At 48.3% G+C, this 13251-nt stretch overlaps 2 protein-coding genes across 6 annotated transcripts in view; one reads left to right on the top strand and one right to left on the bottom strand.

The window, feature by feature from the left end:
• Positions 1-10989, top strand: part of MYO1H (myosin IH) — a 43724-nt gene extending 32735 nt beyond the window's left edge. Inside the window, exons 19-30 of the mRNA XM_089894595.1 lie at positions 312-425; positions 2937-3013; positions 4394-4462; positions 5889-5973; positions 6652-6811; positions 7447-7530; positions 8298-8391; positions 8598-8653; positions 9504-9639; positions 10009-10079; positions 10216-10313; positions 10485-10989. Of these exons, the coding sequence (XP_089750721.1) occupies positions 312-425; positions 2937-3013; positions 4394-4462; positions 5889-5973; positions 6652-6811; positions 7447-7530; positions 8298-8391; positions 8598-8653; positions 9504-9639; positions 10009-10079; positions 10216-10313; positions 10485-10566 (1126 nt within the window). The 3' untranslated portion in view covers positions 10567-10989. The remainder of the gene's footprint in view (positions 1-311; positions 426-2936; positions 3014-4393; positions 4463-5888; positions 5974-6651; positions 6812-7446; positions 7531-8297; positions 8392-8597; positions 8654-9503; positions 9640-10008; positions 10080-10215; positions 10314-10484) is intronic.
• KCTD10 (potassium channel tetramerization domain containing 10) overlaps positions 1857-13251 on the bottom strand; it is a 44684-nt gene continuing 33289 nt past the window's right edge. Inside the window, exons 8-9 of one of the 5 annotated variants that reach the window (XR_016387516.1) lie at positions 12676-12768; positions 1859-12200 (exon numbers count right to left, since the gene is read on the bottom strand). The gene's annotated coding sequence lies outside the window, so the exon portion shown is untranslated. Of the gene's footprint in view, positions 12769-13251 lie in introns of all 5 variants that reach the window. The other 4 variants (XR_016387514.1, XR_016387515.1, XR_016387517.1 and 1 more) reach the window with 4 other exon arrangements.

The following is a 13251-nucleotide window of genomic DNA, read 5'->3' as shown; positions in this document are numbered from 1 at the left end:
TCACCTATGAGCTTTTGTGTGGACATGTTGTCAGGTCTCTTGCGTATACACCTAGGAGCAGAATTGAGTTTCTTGGGTAGAGTGTGTGATGAGGTCACTGTTCTATGAAGACAGGCCAAACCTCCCACCCTGTTGAAACAGTTCCTCCTCTTTATTGCTGAGTATATATCGTTGAATTCTAGGAAGTGGGTGTGATGAGTCTACCCTATTGCTCTGAGTGGTTGGCGTGCCCAGAGGAGTGAAGCTGACCTCTAGGGGAGCTAGTTAGTGTAAGGCCTGCGGCTTCCTAAACATGCCTCTCCCCTCCCTAGGTACAAGTCCTTGTGCCCAGACACCTGGCCGCACTGGCACGGGCCTCCAGCAGAGGGCGTAGAGCGGCTGATCAAGTACATTGGCTACGAACCCGAGGAGTACAAGTTAGGGAGGTGAGTGTCCCGGAAATCGCTGTCAAAATGTTTTCCTAATCGATCTGTATCCATCTTGAGCCTGGAGATCTATTCTTCAGGAGTTTACGTAGATTTATAAGCAGATACTTGCATTCACTCAATTTAAATGCATCTCTGTAAAGGAAAAACTCTCCTGTGTGTCTCTACTCTCAACGCTTCCCTCACACTCAAAACACTCCATCACACTTCTAACACCAGCTGGGTGTCCTGCAATTAAACTCACTTCTGACAGTCTACCTGGAGATGGTATCAGATCCCGTGGGTTAAGGGCTTAGTCTCCCAAGACTGTCCATCCTCCCTTCAGAGACCAATCACAAGTCCAGTTTGTCACCTGTGTTTCTGACCAATCAGCTATAAATTGGAGGTCCCCGTGACCCCCTCCTTGGGTTTGATTAATTTTTCTAGAGTAGCTCAAAGAATCAGGAAAATACTTTACTTCCTGGATTACCAGTTTATTACAAAAGGATATAACTCGGGAACAGCCAAATAGAAGAGATACACAGGGCAAGGTGTGTGGGAGCGGATGCGGACATCCCATGCTCTCTCCAGGTGCACCCAGAAGATCTCCAAATCATGCCTTTTGGGGGTTTTATAGCGGCACAGGCATGATTGATAAATTAATTGGCCAGTGGTCATTCATTCAACCTCACGCCCAGGAGTGGGGCTGAAAGTTCCAACCCTCTAATCTCAAGGTTGGTTTCCCTGGCAACCAGTTCCCATCCTTAGGTTATCTAGGGGCTTTCCAAACATCACCTGTTAGCATAAACTCAGGTGTGGTGCGGTTGAAAGGGGTTTGTTATAAATAATAAAAGACACCCGGAGAAAGGGGGTGGGGAGGGATAAATTGGGAATTTGGGATTAGCAGATACGAACTACTATAAATATAAAATAAACAACATGGTCCTACCGTATAGCACAGGGAACTATATTCCATATCCTGTAATAAACCATAATGGAAAAGAATTTTTAAAAAGACACCCGTTTCCCCTTTATCACTTTGAAGCTATTTCAGGGACAAAAACCAAAAGATCATAGCAAAAGATGCCCCATTGCTCTAATCACTTAGGAAATTACAAGGGTTTTGGGAGCTGTGACACTGCAACGGGACAGAGACCAAATACATATTTCTTATTATAAAGCACCGTATCACAAGCGCTAAGTGGTTAGAAAGGCTACATAGCTGCCTATTGGAGGAGATTAAGTATAAAGGAGCCCTGGGTTCTAAACCTGCACTGGAGACTGGGATGAGCTTCTTTTTGCGCAAAATGAGGAGAGTGTCAGCGCGAATTCCCTAATCTCTCTGTGCCTACATTCTTTCATTGTTCAAAATGTATGCATGACTTCTCGGAGGGGATATTCGGACTTCTGCGACGAGAAAGCTCCTCTAGCATCTCCCAGAAAGTGGTGTTCCAGAACTCTAGGTATCATTACTGTAGAGCTGTCGTCCGTGAGCAGGACTTTTCGTACACATTGAAAGCGTCAAGGCAGGACTCAGTGGGGTGAACCAGGATAATTTTCGTCTGCTCTCTTAGACGTTTTGGTCAGCGCTCATTTGATTGCAAAGAACAGGGCCCACGCGTGAAGAGGATCTACTCCCAGGCCGCAGAGATTCCAGCGTCAGGGATTGCTGCCTTTGAATCTGTCAGTGGGCTTTCCCTGCCAACTTGTACATGGCCCTCTGTGACCACCCTGGCCCCGTTCCATCCTTTATTCTTCTATTCTGGGCCCTGCTCCAAGGAGCAGTTACTTTTCCAAGCCAGATTTCTGAGGAATAGGGCTTAGCGGCATAAAACCGCTGATGGGTTCACGTGGCACGATGCACTGCTGTCCCCCAGTGGCTGGCCTGGGAAGTTTCCCTCAAAGCGTGGGTTGCCGGGGAGCTTGAGAGGGCAGGCAATAGGAGCTCAATATTTATAATTTACCTTTGCTGGCTGATGGGATCTTCTCCTAAACTTAGACCCATATCCTCTGTCATCACTTTTTAAAGCCCAGGGAAGTCACTTTGGGTTAGGAAGGTGAATTAACTTCCTAGGGCTGCATAATGAATTACCTACAGACTGGTTGGCTTTAAGCAACAGAAATTTATTTTCTCACATTTCTGGAGGCCGGAAGGCCAAAATCCAGGTGTTGGCAGGGCATTGCGCCCTCTGACGTCTCTCTGGGAGGATCCTTCCTTGCTGCTTCCAGTGGCTCCTGACATCCCTTGGCTTGTGGCTGCGTCACTCCAATCTCGGCCTCTGTCTTCACACGGCCTTCTCCCCTGCGTCTGTGTGTCTTTCCCTCTCTCTTATAAGAACACTCTCATTGGACTTAGTATGATTTTATCTCAATCTTTACCTTGATGACATCTGCAAAGACCATATTTCCAAATAAGAATCACATTCTGAGGATCTAAGTGGATGTGACTTTGGGGGTGGGGGGAGGACACTATTGAATCCACTACAGATGGTGACGACCAGTTAATAATTAAAACATTTTTTTCATTTCTAGATCCAAAATATTCATTCGCTTCCCCAGAACTCTGTTTGCTACTGAAGATGCCTTTGAATTTAGTAAACATCAATTAGGTATGTTTTTTTTTTTTTTTTCTGCCCTGACTTTAACAGAATGTGATATGAACAAGCTTAGCTTGGGAAACATCTTAAACATGAATGTTTGATATAATGTTAGAAGCACTGGCTTTGGAAACCCAGAACAAGGTAACAGGATTATAAGATACAGGTGAATTTATGCCTTAACCCAGAACAAGGCAACAGGATTATAAGACACAGGTGAATTTATCCCTTATGTTTGGAGGGCTGTCATGGATGCACCTGGAAACTTAAACACTGTAGTTCTGCCTCATTTTTAGTTTGGATCCAACTTTGTCGTGCCACACCAGGACCTAAACCCATGGAGTCCATCCCCCTTAAATGAAGGTTTTTTTTAAACTTCATTTGTATGTGTCTGATGTCGGAAGGTGTAGCTGCAAAGCCCACAGCCAGGGTGTGTGTTGTGAATGGTAAATAAGAAAACTTAGACGGGAGGAAAATGCAAAAAATCACAGAACTGCCAGGGGGTTGGGGCTTCGCCTCTGAGGTCTCACCTGGCCTGCTGAGACCAGCTCTGCTTGAGTAATCTCAGCGCTTGCTGTGTTCATGATCTCACTGTATCCTCGGAACAAACCTGTGGACGAGTGGTATTATCATCTCCACTTTGCATGTGGGGAAGTTGAGGCCCAAGAGCAGCAGAGCAGGGGTTTGAGTGTGTGTCTGTCTGGCTTCAGGGCCTGGGCTCGTAACCACTGTGCTTGGTGGTCCGTTTTTGACCCCTCCGGCAGCGGGCACTGATCACCCAGATCAGGTTCATGGGCAGGTGCTGAATGCGGGGGCCTGGGTTAACATTTCTACCCAGCTCCCAGGGGATGTGATGCTGCTGGTGTGCGGGACCCTCGAGGAGCCTGGTCTGTGGGGGGACCCCAGTCACTGGGTGGAGGGGGCACACTGTGAATGGAGAAGCCACACGGCATGTGTGTGGTTCCACAGCCCTGGGTTCACACTCCTGCTTCATAGCCGCGTGGTCGCCTCGCACCTGGTAAGGGTCTTCACCGGCTGGGTCTGTGATCCCCTTTATGAAATGTGCTGATGCCTGCCTGCCTTGCAGGGTTTGGTGGGAGGATGAAATACAATGCCTAGAACCAGGGGCCAGCAAGCCCTCCAGATGGTGGTTCTGTTCCTTAGCTGGGGGAAGGCAAGAGGAAGAAAGGGAGCCCCAGTTACTGGCCAGCTCTGGCACTCAGGCTGAATGTAACCCGCCCACTCTCGTTTCTATCCCGTCATATCCCGTGGCTTCCTGTCACCTCTACCCTGCGTGTCCCTAGGGCCACTGCCGACACCTCCTCCGAAGGTCACACCTACCAAGCTGCACAACTGAAAGCCATTTCACCAAAAGTTTTGTTTTCTTTTAAGTTGCGAGAATCCAAGCCATGTACAAAGGCTGCCTGGAAAGGAGAGCATACGTGAGAAAAAGACAAGCAGGTAAGAACTGAACAGGACCTCTCAGGTTTGCCATGGACCACAGTTTCCCTCTCATCCACGTGGCACCTAGACGCACAGGCTCCTTTGAGCATCCTTTTCGCCTGCCTGGCCTTGAAACCTTGGCGTCAGGCATTCTCGGGGTCCGGTTCTGGGGCCTCATTTTTACTCAACAACGCAGCCTATACTTGTTCCACAGACATGTTTTATTTGATCCACAACATATGCATGTTTGTTTTTTTTTTAATTTATGAGTTGGGTCTTCATTGCAGCGCGCGGGCTTCTCGTTGCGGTGGCTTCTCTTGTTGCAGAGCACAGGCTCTAGGCATGCGGGCTTCAGTAGTTGTGGCACGTGGGCTCTAGAGCACAGGCTCAGTAGTTGTGGCGCACGGGCTTAGTTGCTCTGTGGCATGTGGGATCTTCCCGGACCACGGCTCGAACCCATGTCCCTTCCACTGGCAGGTGGATTCTTAACCACTGTGCCACCAGGGAAGTCCATGCGTGTTTAAAGAATAATTTTTTATTAATAAAAAATAATTTTATTATTTTTATTAACTAACACCATGAGTGCACTTGGAGCCCCTGCACTGTCCCTCCTCAATCACTTCTCTGCATCCCCCCGCAACACACACACTATTCTTCTGAACTTTCCCTTATTTCCTTGTTTTTCTTTATAATTTTCTCATCTATGGATGCATCACTAAATAATATACTTGTAGGCTGGAATGTTTTGAACTCCATAAAATTATGCTGTTTGTATTTTTCTTCTGCGACATTTCTGTTGCAATAACTTTACTTACAGACACAGGTGGCCAGCCCGAGGGCCGCAGTTTGCTGACCCCTGTGTGCTATATGAGCGTACCGCAATTTAGCTGTTCCGTTGATGGACATTTGGGTTGTTTCCAGTTGTTTGTTTTTGTAACAATGTGGCCATGAGGAATAAAAGAAAAGCATTTTGAATATCTGAATTAACTGGAAAAACAATCTGAAAAGCATTTAAAAATTGGGACACAAGCCAGAAATCTAATTTCTGTGTGTCCCAATTTATGTATCCCCATTTTTTAACGTAGACAACTAAAACTAAACACGGGGTGAGACAAAGCAAATGCAGTGGCGAGACTAATCTGTGCTGTCAAGTGCCACTCTGGTCCCTCAAAAAGACCTCAGAAAACGGACCCCCTTGCGTAATTTTGGAGCTTCCCTTGATGCTTCCCAGCACCCTCTGCTCCTCTGTCACTCTGGTTCAGTTGTCCGTCTGGGCACGTCCGGGCAGAGACTGATGACTCTCATCCCACTTTCCATCTCGAGGGCTAGCGGAGTGCGGTGCTGGGCATCCAGGTGTTTGTGGAGTGGATGAATAATTCTGGAAAAGGCTTTTGTATTTAAGTGATTGTGCTCACCTTCTAATGCCAGCAGTGAACTCTTTCAGCCATTAAACTTGAAGCCCACTGGCGTGGAGCCCTGGCTCGGAAGGAGGCCAAAAGGAGAAAGTGGGCTGTGCAGATTATAAGAAAGTAAGTTCTCGGTTGGGTCCAGTAGGGAGGAAAGGTCTCTAAGTGCTATTGTGCTGCAGAGGGTGGTCATGGACTTGGAGGTTTTGGCTCTGGGCAGAAAAGTCATCTTCCCTGCAGGATGTCAAGCCTTGGGAATTCTGTTCCCTCTCCTTCCTCTGAGCTTCCTAATTTGACAGTGATCGCAACTCAGAACGTTTGTTGTTTCTCTTAGCCTAGTTCAAAAGTCACAAAGTCGAATGCCTTCTGAGGCCAGGCAGGGACGGCGAGTCTCATGAGCTGGGATAAGGCAATAAGGTAGGGTAGGGACTGTGACAAACTGGAAAGCTCAGTCCACCTAAGAGGGGCAGTCACTACTCCACTTTAGCAGACTGCGGCCAGCCCAGTGTTGGCAGATCTTTTTTTTTCAAGGAAAGCTGGAAATCTGGCTTTCATGTAATACTTCCCAGTTTGTTGTTGTTGGCAATGAATTCAAGTCACTCAAAAGAAAACAAAAAGTGGTGTGGGTGAAATAGAACATATCTTTGGGCCAGATTTGGCCTGTGGCCCTACTTGGCGAACAAAGTAATCTCCACCGTTTTGGCCACCGTTAAATCAAACCAGTGGGGGAGAGAACACAAGTTTCAGTGAAGAAATGGTAAGTGAAGAAATAGAAAACTAACTAAACTCTCTCCCGCTTAGGTTCATAAAGGGATTCATCAATCGCAACAAGCCCCTCTGTCCTGACAATGAGGAGTTCATCGTGTTCGTGCGGAAGAATTACATCTTGAATCTTCGGTATCACGTCCCAGAGAACGTCTTGGACGAGAGCTGGCTGAGGCCTCCTGGCCTCTTGGAAAATGTAAGGACTGTTCCAGGACTCACGTTGCAAATGGTGTGGGCACGGATGGAGCTTATAACTTGTATATTTTTTGGTGCCGCCTCCCTTGCCTTGAAAGGGCTGCCTCAGCACACAAACCACTTCCCTGCAAGAGTGATGCCCAAGGAATTTAACTCTTCACAATTCGTATATCCTCTCTAGAATTATAAAGCCCGCGGAGGTGTGTTTACACAGAGCACTCTTGAATGGTTTCTGTCCTTGATGTAACATTTCAGATGGGTTTAGGGACTACTGCCTAGAACAGTGTTTCGCAGAAGATGCTCTGGGAACCCTCTGTGTCTGGAGCGCAGAGTGGGGGTGGCTAAGATTCCTGGGCCCCAACCCGGGCCCATTGAATTAGCGCCTCTAGGAACCTCCTGGCCAGCAACTCAGGTGACTCAAAACTCACTCAAGATCAGGAACCGCTAGTTTAGCAGCAGCGAACAGTGAGCCCAAGACTGAAGATGAGCTGCTTTCTTTGACTAGAAAATATTAAGGCTGTCCTTTACCTCAAACTGAATTCAGCTGTGCTTTCAAAGCTTCTGTTTTGGCGGCTGAAACCTAAAGCGGGGGCGCGTGAGGGAGGCAGGTGGAAAAGAAGAGTGTTCTCCACGCAGGCATCGAATCTGCTCAGGAAAATGTGCATGAGGAACCTGGTCCGGAAGTACTGCCGAGGGATCACAGCCGAGAGGAAAGCCCTGGTAGGGATGTGGCGTTGCGGGCAGGTGGCAAGATGCTGGAGGGGTGGGTGCTGGCCCCTTGAGAGTCAGCAATCCTCACCCACCATCTCACCTGTAAGCCAAGGGTCACACAAGGCTCATGCCTCATACATGCTTTGAGGATGAAACGCACATAGACCACTTAGCACAGAGCCCTCGTTAACTGGCAGCTGTTAGAAGTAGCATCGCTCTTTTGTTACCATGGGAACATCATCTAGACGGCCTCTGAACCGCAAAGCACGCAGGGCCCCTTCTCTGCTGGTGGCGTAGTTCTGTTTATGTTCATTTGCTGGTCAGCAGACTTTTTCTGTAAAGAGCTAGAGGCTTTGCCGGCCACACCATCTCTGTTGAAATTACTCTGTCCTGGTACACACAAGCTGCCAGAGACAACCTGTAAACGGATGGCATGGCTGCGCTCCAAAAAAACTACTGGATTTGGCCCACGGGCTGCAGTTTGGGATCTCTGACCTAGAAGAAACTCTCAACTCTGAAAATTCCACTTCCAGGAAGTCAGTGCAAGCAGAGACAAGCATAAGTGTCAACCTCAGACTCTCATCAGTAGAATTTTTGAGGCATTTTGGCCAAAGCCAAATGTGTTTGACTTCTATGTGTTCTGACTCCTATGCAGAAGAAGTATGACAAGGCTCCTTGAGGAGCCTTATTCAGGAAAGCAAGCACTAGTGTGGACCTCTTTAGGTCCCCAAAGGCCTCATGGCTACCATTTTGTACTTTTAATTATGTATTACCAGATGCAGCAAAAGGTGGTTACAAGTGAAATATTCAGGGGAAAGAAAGAAGGCTATGCAGAAAGCTTAAATCAACCCTTTGCCAACAGCCGAATAGGTAAGTCCCTTTTTTCATCTATGTGCTCACTTCCCCTATTTAAAAAAAAAAAAAGTCAAAGGAAGATGCTTGATCCGCATTTCCTGACAGCTATCTCCCAGGCTGAGCTCTTGGTCACAGAGGGACAGAAAACCAGCAGATGCCAGTGGCTTGTGCACAGGGGTGGTATTTAGTGACGATTCGCTGTGCTCTGGTTGCTTCCTTAGATGAAGGAGACATTAATCCCAAAGTGCTTCAGCTCATCAGCAGTGAGAAAATCCAGGTAAGGAAATGTGTGTCCTTGCCTGAGACAGGATTCCCCTGTGGGGTCTGAGAACAGGGTCTGTCTTCTACGTGAAGCGGGTCTGGAAGCACTATTAAAAGGCAGGGGTGCGTGTGCGTGGGCCGGGCTCTCAGCTGTGATGCTCTGGGTGTTAAGATGGTAGGGATCACGGTTACGTGACTATTAGGTACCTGTGGCTGATCTTATGGCCCTCACCCGTCACCCAGGAACTGTGTTTGGCTTTCTATGAAGTTGAGCGAAATGCAGGCATACACTTAATCGTTAAACATCCCCTATTAGAAGCAGTGTGCCTGGGCGCTGACGTGGGTTTCATAACTTAGCTGTGTGATCCTGGGCAGGTGACTTAACGCCTTCGGTGCCTCCATCCTTCTGTGAATGGGGAGGACGGAGGGGTTGACGGTGTGAAGGGCACAGGCTGCGGCCTGGCATGCGGCAGCTGGTGACTGGCTCCGGTGGCTGCTTGGTCACTTTGGTCCCTGGGGACTAGAAACCTGTGACTAGGTTGGATCACCCTCTGGCTGTCAGGGCTCTTAACGCCTGCAGAGTGTCTTCATCTCTGCTGACCTTTCAGAGCAGCCCCGTGAGGCAAGTGGCTGTGGCCTTGAATACCTCAGAAGGTCAACGCCATAGGCAGAGCCAGGAATCACAGCCTTTCAGGCAGAGAGCCAGGGTTCAGGGAAAACTCATTTATGCAAGATCTGTTTGAGCCCCTCTCCGTTCGGGTGCTCGAAGCAACGTTTCCAGAGGCCGAGTAGCAAGGCACTCGGTACGCTGCCGCCCTCCCCCGCGAAGCAAGCGTCGCCTTGTAGTGACGGTCACCTCCTTGCAGTACGGTATCCCGGTCATTAAATACGACAGGAAAGGCTTCAAGACACGGCAGAGGCAACTCATTCTCACTCAGAAAGCAGCTTACGTGGTGGAACTTGCCAAAATCAAACAGAAGATAGAGTACCCTGCGCTCAAAGGTAAGCAGCAGGCAATCTTCAGAAAATTCACTGGGTTGACTCAGCTCCCGGGCACACCAGCAAGGCAGCAGCCTTTCATTGAAAGACCTAAGTGAAGATGCCCACAAAACCCAGGGCGGCCCAGGCTGTGCCTCTTATTCTGGCACAAACGCCAACGGCATCTCACTCCGGCATCCGGGTCGGACACTCGTCACCTTTGACAGGGACCAGCTTTTTATTCCGAGCACAGGTGCTGACGGCAGGGCCACCCCACTTGGCCCAGCTAGGAGGGAAAAAGCCTGGGGTTGGGGACCCCCCAGGCATGCCTTTTTTTCTGTATTAATGTCAAGTTGTCCAGTTCCTGGCCTCTAACTTTGGATCTGTCCTAAGGTGTCTCTACCAGCAGCTTCAGCGACGGAATGTTAGTCATTCACATTTCGCCAGAGGACAACAGGCAAAAGGTAACCTACAGCCACAGGGCTGCTAACGGAGGGAAGCACTGCCAAAATCTTTAGCCGCCCCCAGTGAAACCTCAGCGATGCTCTTCTGTGAAGCCGCCACCACTGAACCGGCCGTGTTCTCTCCTCTCGGCCGCAGGGGGATGCCGTCTTACGGTGCAAACACATATTTGAGGCAGTCACTAAACTCGTCATGCTGGCTAAGAAGGAGAACCTTGTAAATGTTGTTCAAGGAAGGTAGGTGGTTTCGTCTGTGCTCAGGAAAAGTGTCTATTACCAGATCAAGGAAGACGCAAGTGTTAATCGTTTCACCCAGGCCTGCCCCTCCCCGCAAAGTAAGAGCTGCCTACCCACAAGGGGTGGGGGTACCCTTGCCTCCTCCGATCACCAGCTTTCTTCCCTCCTCACCCCCTGGGACTGGGGCTCCACAGAAATGAAGTCAGTGATCACTTATTCGCCAAAGGGAATGAACAGTGATCTCACCATCTAGTTTTCAAAGGGGGTGCTTATGGCCCTAAGGGAATTTGTCACCCAGTGGAAGAGGGACCCCCCGACCCCGGGTGAGAGCAGGTGCCAGCCACACCTCTGCTGTTGATGCCTGTGGAAGAACTGTGCTGAACCGATTTGAAAATAACTACAGGAAGGCGTGGCCATTTTCCCAGTTGCAGAAACGGTTTTCTTTCGATTACTCAAATATACAATAAAACTCTGTAATGAAACAGGAATTTGATCTCGAAACTAGTAAGCGTCACAGGTGAATTTCTTTTGCAGACCCACGGCTGAAGGAAAAAATAGAGTATGCCAGTAATTTATCACTTTGTGTATTTTAAGTTTACAGTTTTATATTAGTCCTGGAAAAGAAGGCACAATAGTTTTTGACACCGGACCAGAAGAACAAATCTATAAAGATAAAAACGGACAGCTAACAGTGGTGAGTGGCCATGTCTGGGGAGGGGGGGAGGTGTAAGCAGTTTTAAATAAGACTGTAGGTTAAGATTCTGCCAATTTCAGTCCTCCTGTAGATTGACCAGAGTCATAGTCTAGTTTATTTCTCCCTCTGTCCCTGATTCTGCGTTGAAAAATAGGAAGGAATGGGTACTAGAGGTGCAGATTCAAACACGGACTGAAAAAGAGAACAGTTTACTCACATTTATCAGTGAGCCAGAAGCTGACATTAAACTTTTCACACTATTAAATGTCAAAGCCCCTCTTCACTGGATGCCAAAGGCCTCACACCCTATCACGTGGTTCTCAAGTGAGTCTCCACGGGGGAAACTCCTGACGAGCTTCGAAAAATACCAGTGTGTGTGTCTCCCCCGACCCCATGACGTAACTGGCTGGGGGTGAGGCCTGGGCTCTGGAAAACAAGGATCCCAGGACTGAGGAGGAGAGGTTTGGGAACCAGGCGCATCTTAAAGAAGTCAAGCCTGAGTGCTCGGTGCTTTGCCCTCGCTAGCAAGTCTGATCCAATTCTGCTGGCAAATGACAAACTGAAAGCTGAGGGGGCTGAATCTTTAAAACATGGTTGGTAGCAAATTATGAATACTTGGTATATATATACAAACTAAAAAATGGTCTAACAACATGGACTGTCTCATACACATTTAACGATGAAATTGCTTTGTGGACAAAGACACGTAATTGCCCCCGAACACAGGTAACTCCTTTGGGGACAAGTTAAAATACTGAAGCATGATTTTTAATGTAAAGTATAAGGTGACTTTTCAGTTTACATGCTGTCTTAAAACTTACCCCCATTCCTCCCTGGCTGGCTCAGGCTGAAGCTGAGGCTTCAGTGAGCCCATTTCTGGACACGGCTTGTCTCACGGGAGGTGGGGCAGGAGACGGTGTGGGTGACGGGGCTTGGCTGCTCGCAGCTTGTCCACGTCCCCCTCAACCATGCGGGCGGCTGCACCGCTCACTGCCTCCTCCTGAGTGAGAGGAGAGACCTCTAAACCTCAGCGTGTACCTTCCCCAGGTGTCGGTCCGCATGAAGTCCTGATGGAGGATGACGTCTGATCTCTCCCATCGCCGTTTCTGCTGCAACTGAGGAAAGCTCGAATTTGGTCCAGTTAGCGACACCTTCAAGCAAAGGTTCCAGCAGCTCTAGGAAAAGGATCGTCCCTGAAGAAGCAGAGTGGCATCTTATGCCAAAGGCCAAACCCTCAGGTGTTCTGTCGCACTACATGTTCTCTTTAGGGAGCCAACCTCAAGTCACCCAAGGGGGTGATTTTAAACATCCCCAATAGGACCTACACTTGACGGGCACTTGAACATGTCAGTATGGGGGGATGACAGATTCTCTTTGTCATGCTGCCTCTGAGGCACAATGAAGTATTATACGTGGTCTGAGCATAAAGCTGCAAAATCTGAATTTTGCTTTAAATAAATGGAACTCAGAAACATACCCAGTTCCTTCACGGCTTTAGGTTCCACATGGTGAGGTGTAGCTCTCCCTACCCCAAACCTGCAGTCGGAGGCAACAGCAGCCGACTGCTGTTTCACAAGCCCAGCAGCATTTCCACCCAAGACTTCCTTCCAGTGTTTGAGTTCAAACACTACGGAAAAATGACTCATCTTTTCCACCCTGAGCAGCAACCTTTAGGTGGTGAAGTAGAAGGTGGGATCTCTGCTCTGCTCCCTTTCCTGTGAACTGCACTTCAGTTCAGTGGCTGGACTGTGCTGGGCGTTTCTGAAAAGACCCAGAAAAACAGATTTAAGTAGAAGCGTTATATAACTTTTATTTTACATATGTCCACAGATGCTTGTACAACACACAGTGACTACTTCTGAAGCTCATAGCGTTTTTTTTCCATGGCACAAAGAGACAGAAAGGTTAGTGACACACACGTGTTACAGTGACCCTGGGTGGAGCCCTAGAAAACACACATTCCAGAGGGAGGGCCAGGGTACCTGCACAGCGACCACCCTGCTAAGCCACTACAGGAGGACGATGGAGAGGCAAGGTCCCCAGTCACCACAATCAGATGACTTATTTGAAAAAAAGCCTCATTACAAGGGACCCAAAGCTGTTCTGCTTTTTCCATTTAAGTTATTACAGTGTAATAAAACTTAGCTCTTCACCAAATCTTAGGCCAGTGTTTGTCTTTACTTGGATGGTTCTTAAATACAAATATTGACTTTTGTTGCCCTTAGTGCTCACATAAGAAATCAG

Source organism: Delphinapterus leucas, chromosome 14, assembly GCF_059928025.1.
Source record: "Delphinapterus leucas isolate spDelLeu-1000000601 "Yukka" chromosome 14, BTC_Dleu_Yukka2, whole genome shotgun sequence".
Lineage (NCBI taxonomy): Eukaryota > Metazoa > Chordata > Mammalia > Artiodactyla > Monodontidae > Delphinapterus > Delphinapterus leucas.
Note: the sequence above shows the minus strand (reverse complement) of the source record. Positions and strands in the feature narration are given on the sequence as shown.